This window comes from Nelumbo lutea, chromosome 8 (genome assembly GCF_056320005.1).
Source record: "Nelumbo lutea isolate HS-2025 chromosome 8, American lotus-T2T, whole genome shotgun sequence".
Classification (NCBI taxonomy): Eukaryota; Viridiplantae; Streptophyta; class Magnoliopsida; order Proteales; family Nelumbonaceae; genus Nelumbo; species Nelumbo lutea.
Genome location: NC_142691.1, coordinates 19,915,316 through 19,940,764, shown reverse-complemented (window position 1 = coordinate 19,940,764; position 25,449 = coordinate 19,915,316). Strand labels below are relative to the sequence as shown.

At 42.4% G+C, this 25,449-nt stretch overlaps 1 protein-coding gene across 9 annotated transcripts in view; it reads right to left on the bottom strand.

Moving 5' to 3' along the window:
* LOC148843200 (protein ENHANCED DISEASE RESISTANCE 2-like) overlaps positions 1-25,449 on the bottom strand; it is a 137,694-nt gene that overhangs the window by 32,392 nt on the left and 79,853 nt on the right. For all 9 annotated transcript variants that reach the window (XR_016103730.1, XM_088959601.1, XM_088959603.1 and 6 more), the window contains one exon: positions 1,673-1,843. Coding sequence is in view for 8 of the 9 variants with exons in the window: in XM_088959601.1 (XP_088815727.1) it covers positions 1,673-1,843 (171 nt within the window). In the remaining variant the exon portion in view is untranslated. The remainder of the gene's footprint in view (positions 1-1,672; positions 1,844-25,449) is intronic.

Below are 25,449 nucleotides of genomic sequence, written 5' to 3'. Positions count from 1 at the left end.
TTTGGCAGACAGGGGAGTGTTCCAAAGACTTTTGGGGAAGTTGCTATACCTTTTCATGGCACAACCAGATCTCTCATATGCTGTTAGTGTGATGAATCAGTTTATTCATGCCCTAGAGACACACATATGGCTGCTGCAAAACGAGTTCTGTGTTACTTGAATGGAACTCCGAGAAAGGGCATCCTCTTCCCTAGGTATAGGCACATGAAGCTATAGGCTTACACATTTGCTGATTAGGGTAGTAGTATTGATGATAGGAGATTTACATCACATTATTGTGTCTTGGTTGCAAGGAATATTGTCTCCTGGAGGAGTAAGAAACAATCAATAGTAGCCAGGTCTTCGACTGAGGCAGAGTACAGGGAAATAGCACATGGAGTTTCAGAGTTGTTATGGCTCAGGTCACTTTTAGAGGAGATGGGTATTACACATGATAAGCCCTTAATGCTTTATTGTGATAATTAGGCTATGATCAACATAGCTCACAACTCAGTTCAGCATGATAGTACAAAATATATTGAAGTTAACCAACATTTTATAAGAGAAAGGGTAGCTTTCAAAGAAGTTTGCCTTCCTTTTATTGCCTTAGAGCAACAGTTAGCAGATGCTCTGACAAAGGGTGTCCCAAGGAAAAGTTACAACATTGTCTAAACAAGCTGGGCATGATTGATATCTATGCTCCGCTTGAGGGGGAGTGTAGAGATGATTGGCCAAATGGGCCTAAGGTTCTTTACTTTTCTTTAAGATATGTTTATGACTTGTGTTAGTAAGTAGTGGGCCTTAGTTATGGGATTGTTTTTTCTTTTTTTTTTTATTGTTGTCTTTAGTGATGGACACCCTACTAAGGGCACTCATGTAATTGTCCTTATTTTTTACAACAAAAGAATAAAAGAGATCATTGGGGGCTGAAGAGAGGTTTTGAACTCTCTCTCTTCTTCCTTCCCTTTCTTCCAATTTCTTCCTCTACTTTTCTCTTTCCCATCTTCTTCAATCTTCTTATTCTCTTCTGTTTTTTTTTTCTTTATTTCATATTATTGTAGGTGGGATCTACAACTTATTTAAAAACTGTTTTTGAGGATTTCTAATTTCTAATTTTGTCCTAAGGCACTAGCATGAAATTTTAGCTATTCTATGAAGCTTGAAGGAAAGTAAACTACATAAAGCTTTTTAGGAGTTGTAACTGCCTTTCCTCGTTCTATATTTTCGCTCAATCTGATACTGCTCTTTTGGTTTCTTGAGAGCCACTTTTAAGTATCTTTGCTGTTTCTGTTTCTTTCCCATAGAAGAACTATATTAGTGGCCTTTGACTCTCTTTAGCCCCACTATAAGAGCAATCTGAAGAACAGTATGCTAATTATTAGAAACTTTAATAACGAGGAAGCAAAAGCCAGGCTTTTCAAAATAAATGCAGAAAAAAACATGATGCTTGCTAGTGGAACACTTAAATGCTGTAGTTGGAATACAGTTTTTGTATAATGTATATGAGATAACTAGCTATATGGAACAGGAAAACATAAATAGTGGTCTTCATGCAATTAATATTTTCCCATGTACCAAACACAATAGTGCAGGTGAGTAATAGATTAACAATATAATTTTAAGCCATGTCATTACTGATTAATCTATGAAAGCAATTCAATCTGTAAAAAAGATCAGGTATAGACCACTCAACCTGCTACTTGACACAACAATGCATTAGGAATTGTGTATTCAAACTTTGAATGGTCATTTTTCTTCCATTTACCCCAGCCATGAGGATCTATCTCCAGAATTAGTGTCACAAGACATCTTGCAGCATTTGAATCCAGGGGTTCATTTAGACCTCTAATCTCCCATGTTGAAGCTGCAAAACAGAATGATAAAAGTGAAACAAAAAATCATGAACACAGTGCATTCAATACATGTTCCATATTTTAAACATATTTCATGAATAAATATGCTTAAAATATTTACCTCCCCCACCCCCCCCCCCCCCCAAAAAAAAAAAAAAGAAAAAAACACACACACATCACATGCAATTACATCTTCACTTCAAGAAAAAAGGTTAACACCTAACATTTCTAAGAATAATTCTTTTGATCTCTAAAGAAGCAAATACAACTGAAAAAGATGAGATATAGACAAAATAATACCACAGACTTGTAATGGAAAGCAACCACCTAACTAATCAACAAAACACATTAACAAAAAAAAAAAAAAAAACAGAAAGTATACACATACATCTAGATTCTCAAATCTCAAGAAAGAAAAAGGAAAAGTATTTAAAACAAAAAAGGAAAAGGACAATTATTTGATGATCCAGATGGGCATAGGCACTTGGTTGTGAAGCTAAACTATTTTGACTATCACTATATTAAACAACTCCTCTGTGGTTAGAATAACCAATCCATTTGTGCAATCACCACAAGTTCCATATTGTTAGTGTCAACTGTATAGGGGTAATTTAGTCTTTCTATTTATGTTTAAAGCTGATGTGTAATGTTTATGTTAAGTGATGTGTCCCATACTTAAGTAGGGGCATAATAGTCTTTTGTTTATTGAATAGAAACATATAAATATAACCTGTCTGACTAGAGAGAGAGATTAAGCTCTCTAGTTCGAACCTGATTTTCCTTTTCTTCTCTTTTCTCTTTTCTCTTCTTCTCTTCTTCTTCTCCTATTCTCTCTAGTATCTCTTATAATATCTCTCTAATACTAATACTAACAGAATTCTAGTGCAGATCAGAACTTTATCATGGTATCATAGAAACTGTGACAAAATCAGATCTGCCCAGAATTCTGTTTTTATTGCCATTCAGCCTAGGGTTTTTCAATTTTTCTTCATCATCTGTTGGAGATAGGGAAAGGAGCTGAAAAGGAGTGGTTGCCCTTTCCTCTTGGAGGTGCTCATGCCTTCGGTCAGTACGTTGGTGGGTGTTTGCAGTGGTTTGTAGGAAGCCCCCCCTAATCGATGGTGAGAAGAGGGCTGTTTCAGGTGGGGTAGTGGACAGTCGAGTGCAGGTTGATTTTTTGGTGATTAAATAGGTGGGTTATGTGGGTATTTCAGTGTGGATCGAGTGGTTGGTGAGTTGCTAGTGGTATGGTGTGTATTCAGGTAGTTGCGTGGTAGCTTTGTGGTGTGGAGAGTGAAGAAATCAGTGACAGGTGTTGCTGAAATTGTGACTGTAGGTGGTTTTTACTAGTGTGCAGTGTGGTGAGAAGTGAATTAGAAAAAAAAGTTTGCAGATATGGGAGACAACAGTGAAAACAAATCTAGTGTGATGGTTCCCACTGACTACCTGAATGTTCAGATTACTTCTATCAAATTGAATGGGGAGAACTATGTGCCTTGGGTGAAATCTGTAGAGGTCTTTCTTAGAGATAAGAAGAAAGTGAAGCATGTAAGGGAAGAAAAACCCTCCACTGAGTCTCATGAGTATAGTGATTGGGAACAAGAAGATGCACAGATTATGACCTGGTTATGGAATAGTATGGAACCCAAGATCAGTGTGAATTTCATTTTCCGAGATACAAGCAAGGAGATTTGGGACCATGCCAAGAAACTATATTCGGGACAAGACAATACTATTAGAGTGTATCCACTTTATCAGGAGTACTTTAATCTGCAACAAGGTAATCAAAGTCTTGAAGGGTACTATGTTAGCATGAAGAACCTTCGTAATGAGTTGAATGTGTACCATCCCCTCACTCCTGATGTTAAAATTCAGCGACAGCAGAGAGAACTAGATGTGACCAGATTTTTAGTAGGGCTGAAATCTGAATATGAACCAGTGCGAGCACAAATACTAGGAGGGTTGGCTCTTCCGTCTCTAGAAGAGGTATTTTCTTGTCTTCGAAGGATCTCTATTGGGCCTACAGAGAATTCTAATATCTCTGATAGGTCTGCCTTTGCAGTGATGAGAAGGGGAGGCTGTGGTGTTAGAGGTGGAGCTCAGTGAGTTAAATCCGGCCGTAGTGGTGGTAGTGGACTGGTGTATGGTCGTAGTGGTGGTGGTGGACCTATGTATAGTCATGGTGGTAGACATATTGGAGGTTGAGATTCAGGGGGAGTTTGTGGTAGATGTACACATTGTAGTATGGAAGGACATACCATCAACTTTTGTTATGATTTGCATGGACCGCCTTCAACTTGGGCAAATCATGTAGTGGCCAATGATAGTGGTTCCAGACAAGAGAGTCAACGAGCTGATCAGATGCCTTCTATATCTACAGATGTTTCCGGGAAGGAGATGATGAGTGTCCTACGTGATGAGTATGAGCAGTTTATTCATGCCACATCTCAACAAAATACCGCCACTCTTGCACACTCAGGCATGGCTTGTCTGGTACCCAAACCCAACCCCTGGATTATTGACTCTAGAGCCTTCGATCACATGACTGGAACTCTAGGTGTGTTTTCCTCCTTTTCTTAGTGCCCCACATCACACTTTGTTACCCTTGCTAATGGTTCCACATCTTCCATTTGTGGTGTTGGTAATGTTGACATAGACCCTTTATCCTTATCCTCAGTTTTGTACGTTACCAAATTTCCTTTTAATCTTATATCTGTTAGTAAGTTGATCAAGTCCCTTAATTGCTCTATCACTTTTTACCCTTCTTCTTGTGTTTTTAAGGATCTCAAGACAGGGATGAAGATTGGTGGAGAGCATGAATCTGATGGCACAATAGACTTGGTCATCCATCGCTTAAAGTAATGAAGTCTTTTGTTCCGTCGTTGAGTCATCTTTCTGTTTTGGATTGTGAGTTGTGTCAATTAGGGAGCATCACCATGTTCCCTTTAGTCCTAGGGTTGATAATCATATGTTGAGTCCTTTTTCTTTAGTTCATTCAGATATACACCCCCTTCAAACCCAATTGCAGGTATGGAGCAGACCTCCACCGATCAGCATTTCATTAGAAGACAAAGAGGCTAGCATGCCACGCTGGTAGAGCCTTTCCAGAGTTAGTTACACTACCACCAGAAGATATTTTCTTCATGATTGCATACATGTAGGCCAGCTATATAAGGCCCTGGTCATGTAATAAGTGGCATGAATGAATATCCCTTTTTATCTCTCTCTTTGTTGTCTTCTTCCTCCCATCCCCATTCTTCCATCTTCTATTTCAGGAGGTTAAGCCACTCTTGAAGGGGCTTCCAAGGTGAGCGGTAACTCATCACTTGGTATCAGAGCCTGTAATCCAAATCCCAGGCTTCATGATGCCACAGACACGTTCTACTACCATGGATGATAGGTTCGACCAAATTGAGGTCGGACTTCACTGGGTGGTGAACGAACTCAAGGAACTCAGAGTGCTTGGCTCTAGCATCGCCTCTTAGCAACAGATCGGCGAGACCAGTCACCTAGCAGGAGCGGAAGTCTTTGCTTCCAGTAGCCAAAAGATAGGGGGTTACCTCACCGGGAAAGTCACTAAGAACAAATTTTCCAACTATTTCGGTGGAGATCCCATTCCTTGGATCTTCCGCGCAGAAAGATACTTCGAGTACCATGAAACTCCTGCCCACCAACATGTCTCCATTGCCTCCATTCATCTAGAAGGAGACATGATTCTATGCCTCCAGTGGTACTGCCAGAATCATCCCTAGGTTACTTGGTCGGAGTTCACTGAAGCCTTGTGTATCCGCTTTGGGCCGACGACGTTCGTGGACTATGACGAGCTGATCACCAGGCTGAAGCAGACTGGAACGGTAGCGGAATACCAGCTCGAGTTTGAACGGATGGCGACCAGGGTGCACGGCTGGCCGGAGAAGGCCTTAGTAGGGTGTTTTGTGGGAGGGCTCAGAGAAGATATCTGCCTGGAAGTGAGAGCATTCCGTCCGGCGATTGTCATGGCTGCAGTGGGATTAGCTCACTTGCAAGAAGAGAGAATCGGTAACCTTCGTCGAGCTAGCAAACGGCCCTACCCGATCTTGAAGACTCCACGGGTGGACCAATTGCCCATGAAACCGGTTGATGATCCTCATAAGCCCATACTGCCCCAGCCCACTATGCCTTTCAAGCGCCTCTCTTGGGTTGAGATGCAAGCCCAACGCGAGAAAGGCCTTTGCTATAACTGTGATGACAAGTTTGAACCGGGCCATAAATGCTGGGTCTAGTGAGTATTTCTCCTACAGATAGAGGAAGAAACGAACGAGCCCGACCCAAAGAACTCGATCGAATGTGAACTGATTCCAGATGGGCCAGAAATTGACGGGGCCGAGATCTCCTTACATGCCCTCATGGGCCTCAACTCTCTCCATTCCATGCAAGTAGAAAGTGTTGAGTGGGGCCACCGATTTGTGTTGTTGAGTGGGCCGATTTGTGTTTAGTTTATTTTCTTTTAAATTAAGAAGTTGTTGGGCTTTGGGCCCATTGGTTTTTATTTTTAAAAGGGTTGTAACTATTTATTTTGAGTTGCTGCCCTACTAAGGGCATCTTTGTAATATCTCATATTTAAGTTAAATATAAATAGAATGAGGGGCTGGCGGCTAGGGTAATGATACACAATCCTAGTTGACCTTCTTCTCCTTCCTTCCCTTTTCTCTTTCTATTGCTGAAATCTACAACTTTCTCCTCTTCCTTTCATAAGAAGCTTGACCGAATCAGCAGATAGTGGTTTCTACTTGGTATCAGAGCAGGTTGAAGGTTCTGGAAGTGATTCTCTCATGCATCTCTAGATCGGCCGACTGCATGGAGATTTAAGAGGCTGATCAAAGCTCTCAGGTAAGCCCAGTTTTTGGATTTTCTTGATGGATCTGTATGCCCTGTAGCTGGTCTAGGGTTTCTCATCAGAATCAGGAGAAACTGGAGAAAGGGGAAGAGTCCTGTTTTTGTTGGACTCTTCAATTTTGACCTAGGTAGTGGTGCCCTAATTTTTTAGGGTTCCTTGGAGTTTTTTATAAGGGGCGATTCAAGTCCCACGTGGTTTGGAGGCTTCTAGAGAGGGCGGTTGCTTTTTCTCTCTCTTCTCCCATCCCACAAAAAAGGAATCTTTCGTGGGAAGAAAGTCCAGGACACCAAAGGAGTGTCGTTGGTTCCAAAAGGTGTTTTGTTTGTTCTTGCTGCATTTTTTATTTGTTTTCTATACCCTTTTGAGAAGCATGGAGGGACACAGAGTTGAATATAAGCCCGGGAATGAAATGGGACCTGTGGGAGGAGGTGCTGGAGACCCCTTTGAAGTTGGGACCATTACTACAGTTAGGTTGGATGGTACAAACTACTTGGAATGGTCCCAATCTGCAAAGATGGCCATTGGGGCTCGTGGAAAATTGGGGTATATTACTGGTGAAGAGGTGAAACCTGAAACTGGAAACTCTCGGTGGGTGCAGGAAAATTATATGGTAACAGTTTTGTATGCCCTTAGCTTCAATCCAATTTGATGTACTTTTGACATTTAGTGTAAATAAATAAAGTACATGTTTGATTCATGTTGTTTGGTATATTTCTGTATAAGACCCTAAAACTGGACACTTATAGAGACTGGTGTTAGTTTTAAATGTTCACAGCCATTGGATAAGTCTGTAGGGATTTATCTTGCCAAGGCTGACACTGATGTGCCACCAAGTGTTGGGATGGCTTGTCTCAGCCATCAGGGTAAGACCCAAGGCACATGCAGTATGGGATTGCTTGAACCCTTGAACCCTTGAACCGGACCAGATTTCCAGTATTGCCCTAGACCTTGGAGGCAGATGGGCAAAACTGAAAAGTTACACCTGACCCCTAGACTCGATTATGACACTTCACTAGGTGTTGGATCGGGCTGTCTTTGATATGTCAATCAGTGAGATCCTTAGTGGGGGTCAAAACCTGGACATGTTGGGGCGGTCTGAGAATTCATCTGAGTGAGTGATCATAGTGACAGGATCAACCCCTTTGTCGGACAATGGTAATGATCGGGAATGCACTCTCTCTGATGGAAACCAAACTGCCGACAGTTGATTTCAATCGTTGGAATTTTGTTTTGCAAAATTAATATATCTATATATATATATATATGTATATGTACGGTTTCAAAAACATTTGCAAAAGGTTTTAATTCCCGGGATCCATGTGAGTAGAGAGTGCGACACTGTTCCTTGCAGCCGAGGGAGAGGCCTCCTCTTGTCAGGTAGTGCTTGATCATTAAGGGCTGAGAGGTTAAGTGTAAGACCATTTAGGATAATACCTGATGGGCTAATCTTGCACCTGCCCAAAGTCCCTGGGTTTTTATAAGATGGCTTGGCCCAGGGACCACTTAATGTAAGTGTTGGGCCCATAGGGTCCATGTGATGGGCTCAAGGGGGTCACTGAATTTTTCAATGAATTCGGCTGGGCCTTGTAATAAAGGCTGGGCCAAACCCATGTGGCTGGTGTGTAGATCAATGCTTGGGTCCCACGCCATACAAAGAAGCCCAACTGGGCAGCAGATTGGAAACTAATTAAACACTGAACACCTAATGGGCCAAAAGCCCATTACGAGCTGGGCTGATATGATCACCCATCTATGGGGCGAATCTGAGATTAATGTTAGTAAAAAGGATTGGGCTTATGACCTTATCCACTCTGGGAGACCAAATTCAAATCAGATTTGAATCTGGTAACCTCCTGATAAGATCAGGAGTAAACTAACTTAATTTGCAGATAGGATTAAGATTATCCCCTATCCAAATATTTATTTGGATTGGGATAACTCCTAATTAGGAGGATTTCTTAATTAAGAAGAAAGGAGGAGAAAGAATTCGAATATACCAGATTTCAAACCAAGTTTTTCCAAGAGAGAGAAGAAAGTCTTCTGCAACAGAGATTTTGATCTCAAGAACTCCAGAGAGAAGAAAAGCTGTTCTGCCATCTTCGTCCCAGGAGTTCTCCTCCAGCCGCCGCCAGCCCCTCTTGCAAGATACGATCTTTGTAGGAGAAAGAAGTCAAGAAATCAGTTCTTGACATCAGTCTTGCAGAAAAGGCTGAAAAGGATTTAGTGTTCAGAGTTTCCAGTGGGTTCTTGCGAAGGATCCAGTGTGTAGGACGCACCTTGCTGGTTCTGTTCCATCAACAACTGTGTCATCTTCAGCAGGAGCGGATCTTGGCATCTTCGTTGGGCGTGAACACCAACTTTGGGAGATATTGTTTCTTCGGATCAGGTATAATCCTTCCTGTTTCCTTTTGGTTCAGATTTGGTTTGATTATGGTTCAAGTATAATCCTTGAATATTGTATTCTAAATTTAGGGAATATGACTCCCAGTTGGGAGAAGGTAGGAGAATTTTTGAAATTCGCCCACCCGTTCCGCACCCTTCATGGCGTCCATTAGATGGATCCTACCCTTCTTTCAATGACATGGTTGTGTAATTCCATGTTGCCACATATAAGTATAAATTTTTTATGGGCAAAAGCTGCTAAGGAGATATGGGATGGGGTTGCAGAAACATATTCGCAAAGGGAGAATGTTGCTAGGACTTATCAACTGAGAAATCAGATTATTGCTACAAGGCAGGGAGATAGATCTATTGCAGCCTATTTTTCAGTCCTTAAGACCCTGTGGCAGGAGATCGACCATCTAGAGACTTTTTCTTTGGAAACCACCAAGGATGCGGTTACCTATCAAAGACACTTAGAGAAGTATAGGGTGTTCGAATTCCTTGCTGGCCTTAACCCTGAGTATGACATTGCACGACAACATCTTCTTTCCAGGGACAATGTCACTCTCTCCCAAGCATATGGCTTTGTGTCAGGAGAGGAGTGCAGGAGGGATGCAATGATGAAGAATCTCATTTCTAATCAGTCCGCTATGTTAAGTGCTGTGAAATCTAAACAGAATGGCAATGAAAACAAGAAGGAAGACAATAGGGACTTAGTCAGTGACTACTGTAAGAAGCCTAACCATACAAGAGATACTTGTTGGAAGCTTCACCCACATCTTGTGCCGACCAGATTGAAGAATAAGAAAGGAAATGCGCACATGGCAGTTACTGGTGACACTCCGGCCCCCCTACTACAACTGCTTTGGAGTCCGTTGCAGCTGCTGCAGTAAGGGCTGGGCTTGAAAGGTTTGGGTTACTTCTGAATCAGAGGGATACAGCTAGTTCTAGTTCAGCCGTAGGTGGACAACAAGGTACAGATAGCACAGGTGGAGCTCACTCTACCTTCTTTGCCCACACAGGTAGTTCACATGTCACTGCAAACTATGTTTCTGCTTCAGGTAAGGAGAGATCTCCTTGGATTACAGACTCTGGAGCCTCAGAGCACATGACCAATTGCTCCACTATTTTCTCCTCTTACCAGCTCTGTTCTGGCAGAGATAGGGTCTCCACAGCTGATGGATCCCATGTTCCTATTGCTGGGAAGGGATCTGTCAAGATTAATGATTCCATTTGTTTACCCTCTATCCTCCATGTGCCAAGATTGAGCACCAATTTATTATTTGTTAGTAGTTTGACTAAGAATCTGAACTACTCAGTAATTTTTTCTCCTGGACACTGTATTTTGCAGGATCTGGATTCAAAGAGGACGATTGGGTGTGGTCGTGAAGTGAATGGAATCTACCTCCTGGATGCTCTTCCTCTTCACCAAAGTCATCATGTTTGCAGGGATAGTGAGTCAGAATCTGTGGATCAGATTATACTTTGGCGTAATTGTCTGGGTCATTTATCTTTTTCTTCTTTGAGTTCTTTGTTTCCAAAACTGTTTGAGTCTGTGAGTCTATCAAGTTTGAAGTGTGAAGGTTGTGAACTTGGAAAGCATTGTAGACACTCTTTTAAACCTAGTAATAAAAGATGTTCTCCTTTTGATGTTATTCATTCAGATGTGTGGGGCCCTTATCATGTTCCCTCTATGGGTGGCTATCGCTATTTTCTCCTATTTGTGGATGATTTCTCTCGACATTCCTGGATTTAGCTGATGAAATCCCGCGATGAAGTACCATCCTTGGTGAGGCAATTCCACCAGATGGTACTAACACAGTTTGGAACGAGAATAAAGATGTTCAGATCTGACAATGCTAGGGAATATTTTGAGAGACATCTTGCCTCATATCTATTGGAGTATGGTGTTGTCCATCAGAGTAGTTGCTCCTACAGTCCACAGCAAAATGGTGTTGCAGAGAGGAAGAATAGACACATTGTTGAGACGACAAGAAGCATGATGATCACAGCTACAGTTCCGGTTCGTTTTTGGGGTGATGCAGTTCTCACGACAGTATATCTGATTAACAAGGTGCCTTCTCGTATACTTGGATTCAGCACTCCATTCAGCCTTCTTTTTCCCCAGGGGGAGATGTTTCATATTCCTCTAAGGGTGTTTGGGTGTGTCTGCTTTGCGCATATCCTTGGTCCTTACCGTTCGAAGCTTGATCCCAAGGCAAAGAAATGTGTCTTCCTTGGATATGCAGAGAATCAGAAAGGGTACCGCTGCTATGGTCCAGTCTCTGGGAACCGGTTTGTTACTATGGACATTACCTTTTTTGAATCTACGTACTTCTTCTCAAGGAGTCCTTCTCAGGGGGAGTGTTTTGGGGAAGTAAGTCAGTAGTCAATCCCTCTCCCAGTTCCAGTCTCTGTGTCTACTCCTGTGCTTGACCACCACCCGATGTCACCTACCTTGCCACCTCCTTTGCGTTCCATCTCACAACATTACTCACGGAAGAGACTTTATAAAGCGGTTGATTCCACTACAACAGAACTCACACCACTTCCTGTCGATTCCTTGGAGACTCCAGATTCGGTTGATACAGATTCAGGTATTCCTCTTGATCCCACTACTATTTCAGTTCCCATTGGTCCTACTAACACTGTTACATATAACCTTGATCTCCCTATTGCTCTTAGAAAAGGGAAGAAAAAGTGCACTGCTCATTGTATTTCACAGTACTTATCCTACAATGGACTTTCTCCTTCCTACCGTGCTTGTCTCTCTTCTCTTGATTCAGTGTCTATACCCAAGGGTGTTAGTGAGGCTCTCTCCAAACCTGAGTGGAAGACTGCTATGCAGGAAGAGATGGAGGCTTTGATTAAGAATCAAACATGGGAGATTGTGGACCTACCAAAAGGCAAGGAGACAGTTGGATGCAGATGGGTTTACACAGTAAAGTATAAGGCAGATGGAAGTATAGAGAGGTACAAGGCAAGACTTGTTGCAAAAGGGTACAAATAGACCTATGGCATTGATTATCTAGAGACATTTGCGCTAGTTGCAAAGATGACCTCTGTTCGGATACTCCTTTCTCTTGCTGCCTCATACTCTTGGCCCTTGTTTCAACTGGATGTGAAGAATGCTTTCCTAAATGGGGATCTGCAAGAAGAGGTGTATATGGATCTTCCAGCTGGTTTTTATGATGATGCTGAAAAGGGAATGGTATGCAAGTTGAAGAAGTCACTATATGGCTTGAAACAATCTCCCAGAGCATGGTTTGACAGATTCAGAAAGGCCCTGATTGTTTTTGGCTACACTCAAACTCAATCTGATCACACCTTGATTGTGAAGCGCATGGGATCTTTGGTGTCAATCCTAATTGTTTATGTGGATGATATTGTTGTCATTGGGAATGATCTGAGTGAGATTGATAGTCTGAAGAGGAACCTGCATAAGGAATTTGAGATCAAGGATCTTGGAGAACTGAGATACTTCTTAGGCATCAAAGTTGCAAGATCGAAACATGAAATTTTTATCTCTCAAAGGAAATATGTCTTGGACCTTCTCCAAGAGACAGTGAAGCTTAGAACAAAGGCAGCTAGCACCCCCATTGATCAAAACAATAGAATCAGTGCATCAGAAGGTGAACCAGTAAAGGACCTTGGGAGATACCAAAGACTTGTGGGTCGGCTATTATACTTGTGTATGACAAGACCAGACATCTCCTATGCAGTAAGTGTAGTGAGTCAATACATGCATGCTCCACGAGACCAGCACTGGAAGGCAGTTGACAGGATCCTTGCTTATTTGAAGGGACATCCAGGCAGAGGCATATTGCTTACTGATCATGGACAGTTGAAGCTAGAGGCTTATACAGATGCGGATTGGGCAGGATGCCTTGATGACAGAAGATCAACTTCAGGAGTGTGCGCCCTAGTTGAGGGTAACCTAATCTCATGGAAGAGTAAAAAACAAACAGTTGTGGCAAGATCAAGTGCAGAAGCCGAATATAGGGCCATGGCACATGGAGTTTCAGAACTTCTCTGGATTCGTTCTCTGTTAGAAGAAATCGGTGTACAGGCAGAAGAACCTATGATGCTATACTGCGATAACCAGGCAGCAATTAATATTGCCCATAATTCAGTCCAGCATGACCAAACTAAGCACATTGAAGTAGATAGACATTTTATCAGAGAAAGGGTAACTTCTGGAGAAGTTTGTCTTCCATAGATTTCTTCTGATCTGCAGTTTGCTGATGTTCTCACAAAAGGCGTTGCAAAGAATAAGATGGAGCATGATCTACGCAAGTTGGGAATGTGTGACATTTACTCCCAACTTGAGGGGGAGTGTTGAGTGGGGCCACCGATTTGTGTTGTTGAGTGGGCTGATTTGTGTTTAGTTTATTTTCTTTTAAATCAAGAAGCTGTTGGGCCTTGGGCCCATTAGTTTTTATTTTTTAAAGGGTTATAACTATTTAGTTTGAGTTGCCGCCCTACTAAGGGCATCTTTGTAATATCTCATATTTAAGTTAAATATAAATAGAATGAGGGGATGGCGGCTAGGGTAATGATACACAATCCTTGGTAACCTTCTTCTCCTTCCTTCCCTTTTCTCTTTCTATTGCTGAAATCTACAACTTTCTCCTCTTCCTTTCACAAGAAGCTTGACCGAATTAGCAGATAGTGGTTTCTACTGAAGGGAGATTGATGGGCCGGATTGTGATGATTTTAATTGATAGTGGCTCCACCCTGAATTTCATCACTTCCCGTTTGGCTAAGCAGCTAGGTATGACCATACAACCCATCCTTCTGTTTTCGATTCATGTGGCTAATGGGAGTCAGATGTCATGTAATGGTGTATGTAAGAAGGAGAAAATCCTCATACAAGGCCATAATTTTGTGGTAGATCTCCACCCATTGGATTTCTCAGGGGCTGATATTATTTTGGGGGTTCATTGGTTGCGTGGTCTGGGCCTTGCACTATGTGATTGGGCCAAAATGAAAATGGATTTTCACTAGGATGGCCGGTCTTGTCATTTACAAGGGGTGCAGCCTCCAGGCCCTTGAAGTGATACTTTAACCTCCATGATACAGGCCTCCAAAGCTGCCACCCAACCCATATTTATGCACTTAGGCCTTCGGCCCACAGTTCCAATTCTGGACAACCAGGGCTGTGTTCACCCCACTGAAGTCCAACATGGGGCCGTATGGTCGATACTCAATCAGTTTGGCGATGTATTTGAGGATCCGAACCAATTACTCCCATCCCGGACTCATATCATCAGATACCTCTCTTACCTGGCTCTAATCCTGCCAACGTGAGGCCATAGAGATACCCTAACTTTCAGAAGCTGGAAATTGAAAAGGCACTAAGAGAGCTATTGGAAAAAGGGCATATACAGACCAGCACCAACCCTTTTTCATCTTCCGTGCTCTTAGTAAAGAAAAAGGACGATAGTTGGCGCTTTTGTGTAGATTACCGAGCCTTAAATCAAATTACGGTGAATGACAAGTTTCCTATACCCCTTACTGATGAACTACTTGATGAGTTAGGGGAGGCATTAGTGTTCTCCAAATTAGACCTGTGCTCCGGGTATCATCAGATCCGGGTCCACCAGTCTGACATCCACAAAACGACCTTTAGGACTCACGATGGCCATTATGAGTTCTTGGCTATGCCTTAAATGCCTCCTCAACCTTTCAGGCCATCATGAATGACACCTTTAGGCCATTTCTAAGGCAATTTATTTTGGTGTTTTTCGATGATATTCTTGTGTATAGCAGGGATTGGGACACACATATGGAACACCTGAAACTCACCCTCACAAATTTGAGGAGAAATCAGTAACATGCCAAAATGACAAAGTGTTCCTTTGGGCAAGGACAAATTCAGTACTTAGGGCATGTGGTTGCAGCGGGTCAGGTCATGGCAGATCCAGAAAAGGTAGAAGCCATTCAGAAGTGGCCCAAGCCCACTACTATAAAAGCACTGCAGGGCTTTCTTGGGCTTACAGGATATTATAGGCGCTTCGTTAAGGGGTATGAGCTCATGGCCGGCCCACTAATGTGTCTATTAAAGAAAGATTCATTCAGGTGGACTGAAGAAAACCCAACGGGCTTTTGAAGAATTGAAGACAACAGTTTCTAGCCCTCCAGTCCTCACTCTTCCGGACTTCTCTCAGCCCTTTGAAATAGAATGTGATGCTTCGGGTGTAGGAGTAGGGGCCGTCCTGATGCAAAAAGGGCAGCCCATTGCTTATTTCAGCAAGGCTCTCTCAGTAACTCACCAAAATCAGTCCACTTATGTTAAAGAAATGATGGCTGTAGTGATGGCAGTGCAAAAGTGGCGTGCATACCTCTTGGGATGCCAGTTTGTTATTAGAACAGACCAACAAAGTTTGAAGTACATAGCAGAACAAAGGGTGCATAACCCGGAGCAGCAAAAATGGCTTAGTAAACTGATGGGCTTTGACTACCTCATAGAATATAAGTTGGGGGCCACAAACAAAGTAGCTGATGCATTGTCACGAGTAGAAGAGTTAGCCCAGCTAACATGCTCTCACCCAGCTTCCCTTTATTTGAAGCTATACGACAAGAAGCCAGGTCTGATCCAGAGTTGCAGGCCATTAGAGATAAGTGGAATCGAGACCCTTCACAAGTTTCTGGTTACCAAGTTGTGGGGCCTGATCTTTTCTTCAGGGGTCAGTTTGTTGTTGCCTAGAATTCGGCCCACAAAGCTGAACTGCTAAGGTTGTTTCATGACTCCGCTTTAGGAGGACACTCAGGGGTGCTACGGACCAAAGAGGCTCAACAGCCACTATCATTGGGTAGGAATACATAAGGATGTATTACGGTATATATCTGAATGTCAAACCTGCCAACAACAAAAATACTCATCACAGTCTCCCGCTGGCCTTCTACAACCTCTCAAAATTCCAGATCAGGTGTGGGAAGACCTTTCCATGGACTTCATCACGGGTCTTCCTCGTTCTGCAGGAAAGGCGGTTATCATGGTAGTGGTTGACCGTCTCACCAAGTACAGCCATTTCTCTGCATTACCTCACCCATACACTGCAGCTATGGTGGCTGACATCTTCATCCGGGACATCGGCAAGCTGCACGGGACCCCAAGATCCATTGTCTCAGACCGGGACCCTGCTTTCTTGAGTTCATTCTAGAAGGAATATTTTCGCTTGCAAGGAACCCAACTGCACCCTTCCACGAGTTATCATCCGCAGACTGATGGGTAGACTGAAGTTCTTAATCGTTGCTTGGAGGCCTACTTTAGATGTTTTGCAGAGGAAAAGACCAAATAGTGGGCTCACTGGCTCCCGTGGGCAGAATACTGGTACAACTCGACCTATCAGTCGGCTGCTGGAATGACACCCTTCAAGGCTCTTTATGGTAGAAAACTTCCTCCCATATTACCATATGAGTATGGGTCATCCAATGTGGCAGAAGTGAAGACCCGTTTGATTGCAAGGGATGAGATCCTTAGATTGCTTAAGTCCAATTTGACAAAGGCCTAGCAAGTAGCAACGAATGAAGGCCCACTATGATGCTCACCACCGCCCATTGGAATTTTAGGTGGGTGACTTCGTTTATCTCAAGCTCCAACCTTACCGCTAGATCTCAGTGGTAAGATGGGCTTGGCACAAGTTAGCACCTAGGTATTATGGGCCTTATAGGGTTCTGGAAAGAGTGGGCCCTGTTGCTTATTGGTTGGATCTCCCTGCGACCTCAAAGCTGCATCCAGTATTTCACATCTTACTTCTTAAGAGGCAGTGGGGAATTAGACCCCTGTCTCACCCAACTTACCCCAGTTCACTGCAGAAGGGGACCTTGATACTGAACCTGTAAGAATTGTGGATTTCTGTTGGGTTCGACGAGGTGGTTAGGTTGTGCCCAAAGTCAAGGTAGATGAAAGAATGGTAGGATCCATCTAATGGACGCCATAAAGGTTGCGGAATGGGTGGGCGAATTTCAAAAATTTCCTACCTTCTCCCAACTGGGAATCATATTCCCTAAATTTAGAATACAATATTCAAGGATCCTACTTGAACCATAATCAAACCAGATCTGTACCAAAAGATAAATGGGAGGAATATACCTGATCCGGAGAAGCAGTATCTCCCAAAGTTGGTGTTCACGCCCAAAGAATGCTCCAAGATCCGTTCCTGCTGAAGATGACACAACTGTGAATGGAATAGAACCAGCAGGGTGCGTCCTACACACTGGATCCTTCACAAGAATCCTCTGGAAACACTAAACACTGAATCCTTTTAGTCTTTGTTGCAAGACTAATGTCAAGAACAAATTTCTTAACTTTCTTTTTCTGCAAAGATCTAATCTTGCAAAAACAGATGGCGGCGGCAGGAGGAGAACTCTGAAGGCGAAAAGGCTGAGCTGCCTTTTTCTTTTTCTGGAGTATGAATGAGATCCTATCTCAATTCGCAGGAGATATCCTATATCTCTTCAAGGGTGGTTCGAAATCTGATATTTCTCTTTCTTGGTTAGGGTTTCTCCTCCTTTCTTCTTGATTAAGAATCCTCCTAATTAGGAGTTATCCCAATCCAAATCAGTATTTGGATAGGGGATAATCTTAATCCTATCTGCAGATAAAGTTAGCTTATTCCTGATCTTATCAGGAGGTTACCAGATTCAAATCTAATTTGAATTTGGTCTCCAAGAGTGGATAAGGCTAAAGGCCCAATCCTTTTACTAACATTAATCTCAGATTCGCCCCAAGGATGGGTGATCATATCAGCCCACCTCGAAATGGGCTTCTGGCCCATTAAGTGTTCAGTGTCTAATTACATTCCAATCTGCTGCCCAGTTGGGCTTCTTTGTATGGCGTGGGACCCAAGCATTGATCTACACACCTGCCACATGGGTTCGGCCCAGCCTTTAATACAAGGCCCAGCCGAATTCATTGAAAAACTCAATGAACCCCTTGAGTCCATCATATGGACCCTATGGGCCCAACACTTACATTAAGTGGTCCCTGGGCCAAGCCATCTTATAAAAACCCAGGGACTGTGGGCAGGTGCAAGATTAGCCCATCAGGTATTATCCTCAATGGTCTTACACTTAAACTCTCAGCCCTTAATGATCAAGCACTGCCCGACAAGAGAGGACCTCTCCCTCGGCTGCAAGGAACAGTGCCGCACTCTCCTCTCACATGGATCCCGGGAATTAAAACCATTTGCAAACAATTTGAAACCGTACATATATATATAAATATATTAATTTTGCAAAACAAAATTCCAACGATTGAAATCAACTGCCGGCAGTTTGGTTTCCATCAGAGAGAGTGCATTCCCGATCATTACCCTTTGTCCGACAAAGTGGCTGATTCTGTCACTATGATCACCCACTCAGATGAATTCTCAAACTGCCCCAACATACCTAGGTTTTGATCCCCGCTAAGGATCTCACTGATTGGCATATCAAAGGCAGCCTGATCCAACACCTAGTGAAGTGTCATAATCAAGTGTAGGGGTCAGGTGTAACTTTCCAGTTTTGCCCATCTATCTCCAAGGTCCAGGGCAATACTGGAAATCTGGTCCGGTTCAAGGATTCAAGTAATCCCACACTGCATGTGCCTCGGGTCTTACCCTGGTGGCTGAGAGAGGTCATCCCAACACTTGGTGGCACACCAGCATCAGCCTTGGCAGGATAAATCTCCCCAGACTTATCCAACGGCTGTGAACATTTAAAACTAACACGAGTCTCTATAAATGTCCAGTTTTAGGGTTTTACACAGAATTAAACCAAACAACATGAATCAAACATGCACTTTATTTATTTCCACTAAATAACAAAAGCACATCAAATCAGATTGAAGCTAAGGGCATACAAAAACTGTCTAACAGTAGAGTGGGTTGGGCTTCCTCCAGACGATGCCACTTGGGAACCTTATCTTAGGCTGAATGAAAGGTTTCCAAACCTAGACCTTGAGGGCAAGGTCAATGTTAAGGGGGGAGGAATTGTTGGGAACCAAACACCCCCTTCGAACCCAACTGCAGGTGTGGAGCAGACCTCCACCGTTCAGCATTTCACTAGAAGACAAAGAGGCTAGCATGCCACATTGGCAGAGCCTTTCCAGAGTTAGTTACACTACCACCAGAAGATATTTTGTTCATGATTGCATACATGTAGGCCAGCTATATAAGGCCTTGATCATGTAGTAAGTGGCGTGAATGAATATCCCATTTTATCTCTCTCTCTTTGTTCTGAGGTGAGCAATAACTCATCATACTTTGTTATTTTTGTTGATGATTATTCAAGGATGACTTGGCTTTACCTAATGAAAGAAAGGAATGGATTGTTTTCCATTTTCCAAAAATTTTATGCTGAAATTCGCAACCAATTTGGTGTACACATTAAGATTCTTTGTTTTGATAATGGCCGAGAATACTTTTATACACTGTTTCAGGAGTATTTGGAACAACATGGCATTATTCATCAGACTTCATGTACCTACATCCCACAACAAAATGGGGTAGCTGAGAAAAAGAGCCGTCATCTTTTGGAAACTATTCGATCCCTTATGCACCATATGAATGTACCCAAACATTTTTGGAGTGATGTTGTGCTTACATCTTGTTTCCTAATTAACCGGATGCCCACACCCATCCTTGAAGGTCATTCCCCTTTCACCACTTTGTTTCCTACTTTGTCTCTGTTTCCCCTTACTCCTAAGGTTTTCGGGTTTGTATGTTTTGTTCATAATCTTGGACCGGGAAAGGACAAATTAGATGCACAATCCACTAAATGTATCTTCCTTGGCTATTCCCGGACCCAAAAAGGGTATAAGTGTTATAACCCTAGTTCTCGATGTTCCTTTGTGTGTGCTGATGTTACTTTCTTTTAATATACTCCATTTTTCTTGGGGTCAGGTAATGTCCCTTCTTCTTCTTCTTCCTCACCTCCTCCTATTCCAGTTCCTATTGAGGACCCCATTCCACTTGTTCCAGTTGTGACTAAGTCTTTGCCTGTGGTGCAACTTCCTATTGAACGGCCACCCATCCATCAAGTGTATATGCATCGACAACATGTACAAGCTCCTCCTCCAACTTCGTCACAGTCGACAGATCCGACAGTTGTTACCACACCGGTCACACCCCCAATTTCTGACCTTGATCTTCCTATCGCCTTGTGGAAAGGTAAATGCAATTGCACGCTTCATCCCATTTCTAATTATGTTTCTATCACTCACCTTTTTGCTTCCCATCACCAGTTTATTTCTTTGTTATCTTCTATTCCCGTTCATATGGGTGTCCAAGAAGTCCTTGCCTCTCCAGGGTGGCGCCATGCAATGGAAGAACTCTCTGCCTTAGCTCATAATCATACATGGGATCTCACTACACTCCCTCGTGGTAAGCAGGCTGTTGGTTGTAAGTGGGTATACATTGTTAAGTATTTACCTGATGGTAGTGTAGAGCGGTTGAAAGCTAGACTGCTTGCCAAAGGGTATTCCCAAACATATGGTATTGACTACATGGAGACCTTCTCTCCTGTTGCTAAAATTGGTTAAGTCCATGCTGTGATATCTCTAGTTTCTATGTATGATTGGCCTCTATTTCAACTTGACATCAAGAATGCCTTTTTACATGGTGATCTCCTTAAAAAGGTCTATATGGAGCAACTACTAGGGTTTGTTGCTCAGGGGGAGAATGGTAAGGTGTGCAGACTAAAGAAGAACATTTTATGGACTTATATAGTCTCCTTGTATGTGGTTTGGTAGATTCAGTGAAGTGATAAAGAAGTTTGGTATGAAAAAGTGTCAGGTTGATCACTCAGTATTCAATCATGATTTGTATGCTGGGAAGATCTTACTGGTGGTATATGCAGATGATATTGTCATTACTGACAGTGATAGAATGGGAATTGATAGGCTGAAGACCTTCCTGCAAGAGCACTTTCAAACAAAGGACCTTGGTAAATTAAAATACTTTTTGGAGATAGAAGTAGCAAGGTCTAAGCATGGTATTAATTTGTGCTAGAGGAAGTATGTTCTTGATTTGTTGGAAGAAATAGGATTGTTAGATGCCAAACCAGCTAAAACACCTATGGAACCAAATACCAAGTTGAGCAATGATATGGGTGAGGAATTTGAAGATCCTGGAAGGTACAGGCAGTTGGTAGGTAAGCTAAACTAGCTAACCATTACTCAGCTAGATATTTCATTTGCAGTTAGTGTGGTGAGACGGTTTATGCAGAAACCTTGGGTTCCACATTAGTATCCAGTTCTAAGGATTGTAAGGTATTTGAAGGGAGCTTCTAGTTGTGGCTTGATATATAAGAGTGGAGGAAATCTTGAAATAGAGGGATACAACGATGCTGATTGGGCTGGTTCTGTATTTGATAGAAGATCCACTATAGGTTATTGTACTTTCCTTGGAGGTAATCTGGTGACATGGAAAAGTAAGAAACAAATAGCTGTGGCAAGAAGCAGTACAGAAGCTGAATACAGAGCTAAGACACATACCACTTGTGAATTAGTGTGGCTGAGAAATCTTTTACAGGAGATGGGATATTTGATTGACACTCCAATGAAGCTTTATTGTGACAATCAAGTTACAATCCACATCTCTTCTAATCCAGTGTTTCATGAGAGAACAAAGCATATAGAAGTTGAGTGTCACTTTGTGAGAGAGAAGGTTGTTGAAACTGAAGAGAGGAGAGGAGACTTGTGTGTTTCGGCAATGAGGGTTCTGAGAAGAGTTTTTCGAACAATCTCTATCTCAGCCCTCTAACACTGTTTTATTAGATATTTTTGAGTAATTACAAGGAGGCCCTTAGTTGGGCAGAATTTACAAAGAACTTAAAAAAAATAACTTAACATTGACAGGATGGGCCCAAAATAACAAGAATAAACAACCTATGGGCCATTCGGCCCATCTTCTCTACACTCCCCCTCAAGCTGAGCATAGATGTCAATCATGCCAAGCTTGCTGGTATCATGCTGAAGTTTTGCCTTGGGAATGCCTTTGGTAAGAAAATCTGCCAACTGTCCTTTAGATGTGATGAAAGGAAGACACACTTCACCCGAAGAGACCCTTTCCCTAATGAAGTGTCGATCAACTTCAATATGCTTGGTTCTATCATGTTGCACTGGGTTATGAGCAATGTTGATGGCAGCCTGATTATCACAGTATAACATCATTGGCTTGTCATATTCAACTCCAAGTTCTTCCATCAAAGATTTTAGCCATAATAATTCAGAAACCCCATGTGCCATGGCCCTGTATTCTGCTTCAGCAGAAGACCGAGCAACAACCAATTGTTTCTTGCTTCTCCAAGAAACCACATTACCAGCTACCAAGCTGCAATACCCAGATGTAGATCTTTTGTCATCAATGTTCCCGACCCAGTCAGCATCGGTGTAAGTTTCAAGTTTCATATGACCATGCTTGGCAAACAGAATACCCTTTCCTGGGGAGCCCTTCAAATAACTTAGGATTCTCTCTGTAGCTGCCAAATGAGTGTCTCGAGGAGCATGCATGAATTGGCTTATGCAACTGACTGCATATGCAATATCTGGCCGAGTCATGCATAGATACAAAATTTTCCCAAGAAGTCTCTGAAAGATTCCTTTGTCTTCTAACAATGTCTCTTCTAAGGCTGAGAGTTTATGACTCATATCAATAGGAGTAGCAGCTGGTCTAGCACCCATCTTTCCAGTTTCAGAGAGCAAGTCAAGAACATACTTTCTTTGGGAGATAAGAATCCCATCCTTGGATTGAGCCACTTCTATGCCAAGAAAGTATCTCAATTCCCCCAAATCTTTAATCTCGAACTCTGTATGGATAAAAGATTTTAGATCTTGAATTCCTGAGGCATCATTACCCGTCACTACAATATAATCTACATACACAATGAGGTATACTACCAGAGGTCCACTCCTCTTCACAAAAAGAGTATGATCGGACTGTGTCTGCACATAACCAAAGTTAACAAGTGCTGTTCTAAATCTCTCAAACCATGCTCTAGGGGACTGTTTTAGTCCATAAAGAGATTTCTTCAGTCTGCATATCTTCCCTTTTATATCAGTTCCATACATCCCTGGAGGAAGAGACATGTAAACCTCCTCATGCAATTCACCATTCAGAAATGCATTCTTCACATCCAATTGATAAAGGGGCCAGTCAAAGTGAGCAGCTAAAGATAGAAGAACCCTCACAGATGTCATCTTGGCAACAGGTGCAAAAGTCTCTAAATAATCAATCCCATATGTCTGTGTATAGCCTTTTGCAACCAGCCTGGCCTTGTACCTTTCAATGGTACCATCAGCTCAGTATTTGATAGTAAAGACCCACTTGCAACCAATAGGATCCTTCCCTTTAGGCAAATCCATCACTTCCCATGTGTCATTCTTGTGTAGGGCATCAATTTCAGATTTCATAGCATCCCTCCATTCTGGAATCTTAAGAGCTTCTGATACAGACCTGGGAATAGGATGAGAAGCAACAGAAGAGAGATAGGCAAAATATGAAGGTGAAAGCAAACTGTAAGAAAGGTGCTTGGAAATGCAGTGTGTAGTGCACTTCTGTTTTCCTTTTCTAACAGCAATGGGAATATCAAGGTCAGGGAAGGATGAATCCAAAGGTGCTGAATCAGTACCTGTTGTCTCTTCTGTGACTGGAAGTGTAGGAGGCTCATGTGTTGTAGGAGAAACAACCTGCACATTTCTGGATCTTTGCCTTTGATACACCTTGGGATTGAGGACAGGACGAGGAGGTAGGGTACCAGGACAAGGAGAATGGAACGACTGATCCAACCTTGATTCATTTGAGGGAGAGGCAGACACATTAAGGGACTCAACAGGGACAGGAAGAGGAACAGCAAACACCTGTGTCAAATTCTCCCCCTGTGGACAATGTCCTTCTAGAGAGGAACCATAAAAAGGGGAAGACTCATCAAAGGTGACATCCATTGAGACATACCGATTGCCAGACTTTGGAGCAAAACAATAGTAATCCTTCTGTTTGGGGGAATAACCAAGGAAGATACACTTTTGGGCTTTGGGTTCAAATTTATGCCTTTGGACACTTGGAACATGTACATAACAGGTGCAGCCAAAGACACGAATAGGAATAGGAAAAAGATCTTTGTCCGGATGAAGAAGAGTGAAGGGAGACTTAAAACCCAAAACCCTGGATGGCATGCGGTTAATGAGATAGGTAGCAGTAAATACAGCATCACCCCAAAACCTGGTAGGAACATGTGAGGCAAATAAGATACTTCTTGCAACCTCAACAATATGCCTGTTTTTCCTCTCAGCAACCCCATTCTGTTCTGGGGTCCTAGCACATGAGCTTTGATGAATAACCCCCATGTCAGAAAGATAGCAAGATAGGTTTTTCTCAAAGTATTCTTTTGCATTGTCTGATTTGAAGATTTTAGTCCTGGTATCAAATTGGGTTAGAACAAATTCATGGAATTGTTTTACAAGTCTTGGGACTTCATCACGGGATTTCATTAGGAATATCCAAGTGAATCGTGAAAAGTCATCAATAAATAGGATAAAATATTTGTAGCCACCCATGGAGGGTAAGTGGTAAGGCCCCCACACATCAGAATGCACAATATTAAAAGGAACAAAAGATCTTTTATTTTTCAAAGGATACTTGCTTCTACAATGCTTTGACAATTCACAAGACTCACAATGAAGATTGAACAGACTAATTCCCTTAAACAGTTCAGGGAATAGATGACTCAAAGCCAAAAAAGACAGATGACCAAAACGACAATGACACAACATAATCCGACAATGACACAACATAGTCCAAGAAGAAGAGAAACAGCCCAGAAAATTCTGGGTTAAACCAGATTTAATGGAGTTGAAGGTAGTACAGAACAGCTAGGATTTTCGAACACTTCAACAGTCCAAACACAGTTGAAGGTAATGCAAAACAGAACCAGAAAACTGAGCACAACTTATAGTTCGAGCTTCAGCAGTCCAAACACAGTCGAGCTTCAAAAACAGAACCGAGCTGTTCCCCTTCCCCTTTTTTTTCTTCTTCTCTGATTCTTCCTGGTCACCGAACCCCTTCTCCTAGAGATTCTAGTCTTGGGCTTGTCCAATGACCTCCAAGAATCAGGTAGTACGTGATTAAGCCTCCAGCCCTAGGACGTTCAAGTTCAGATATGCTCTGATACCATGTTGAAACTGAAGAGAGGAGAGGAGACTTGTGTGTTTCGACAATGAGGGTTCTGAGAAGAGTTTTTCGAACAGTCTCTATCTCAGCCCTCTAACACTGTTTTATTAGATATTTTTGAGTAATTACAAGGAGGCCCTTAGTTGGGCAGAATTTACAAAGAACTTAAAAAAAATAACTTAACATTGACAGGATGGGCCCAAAA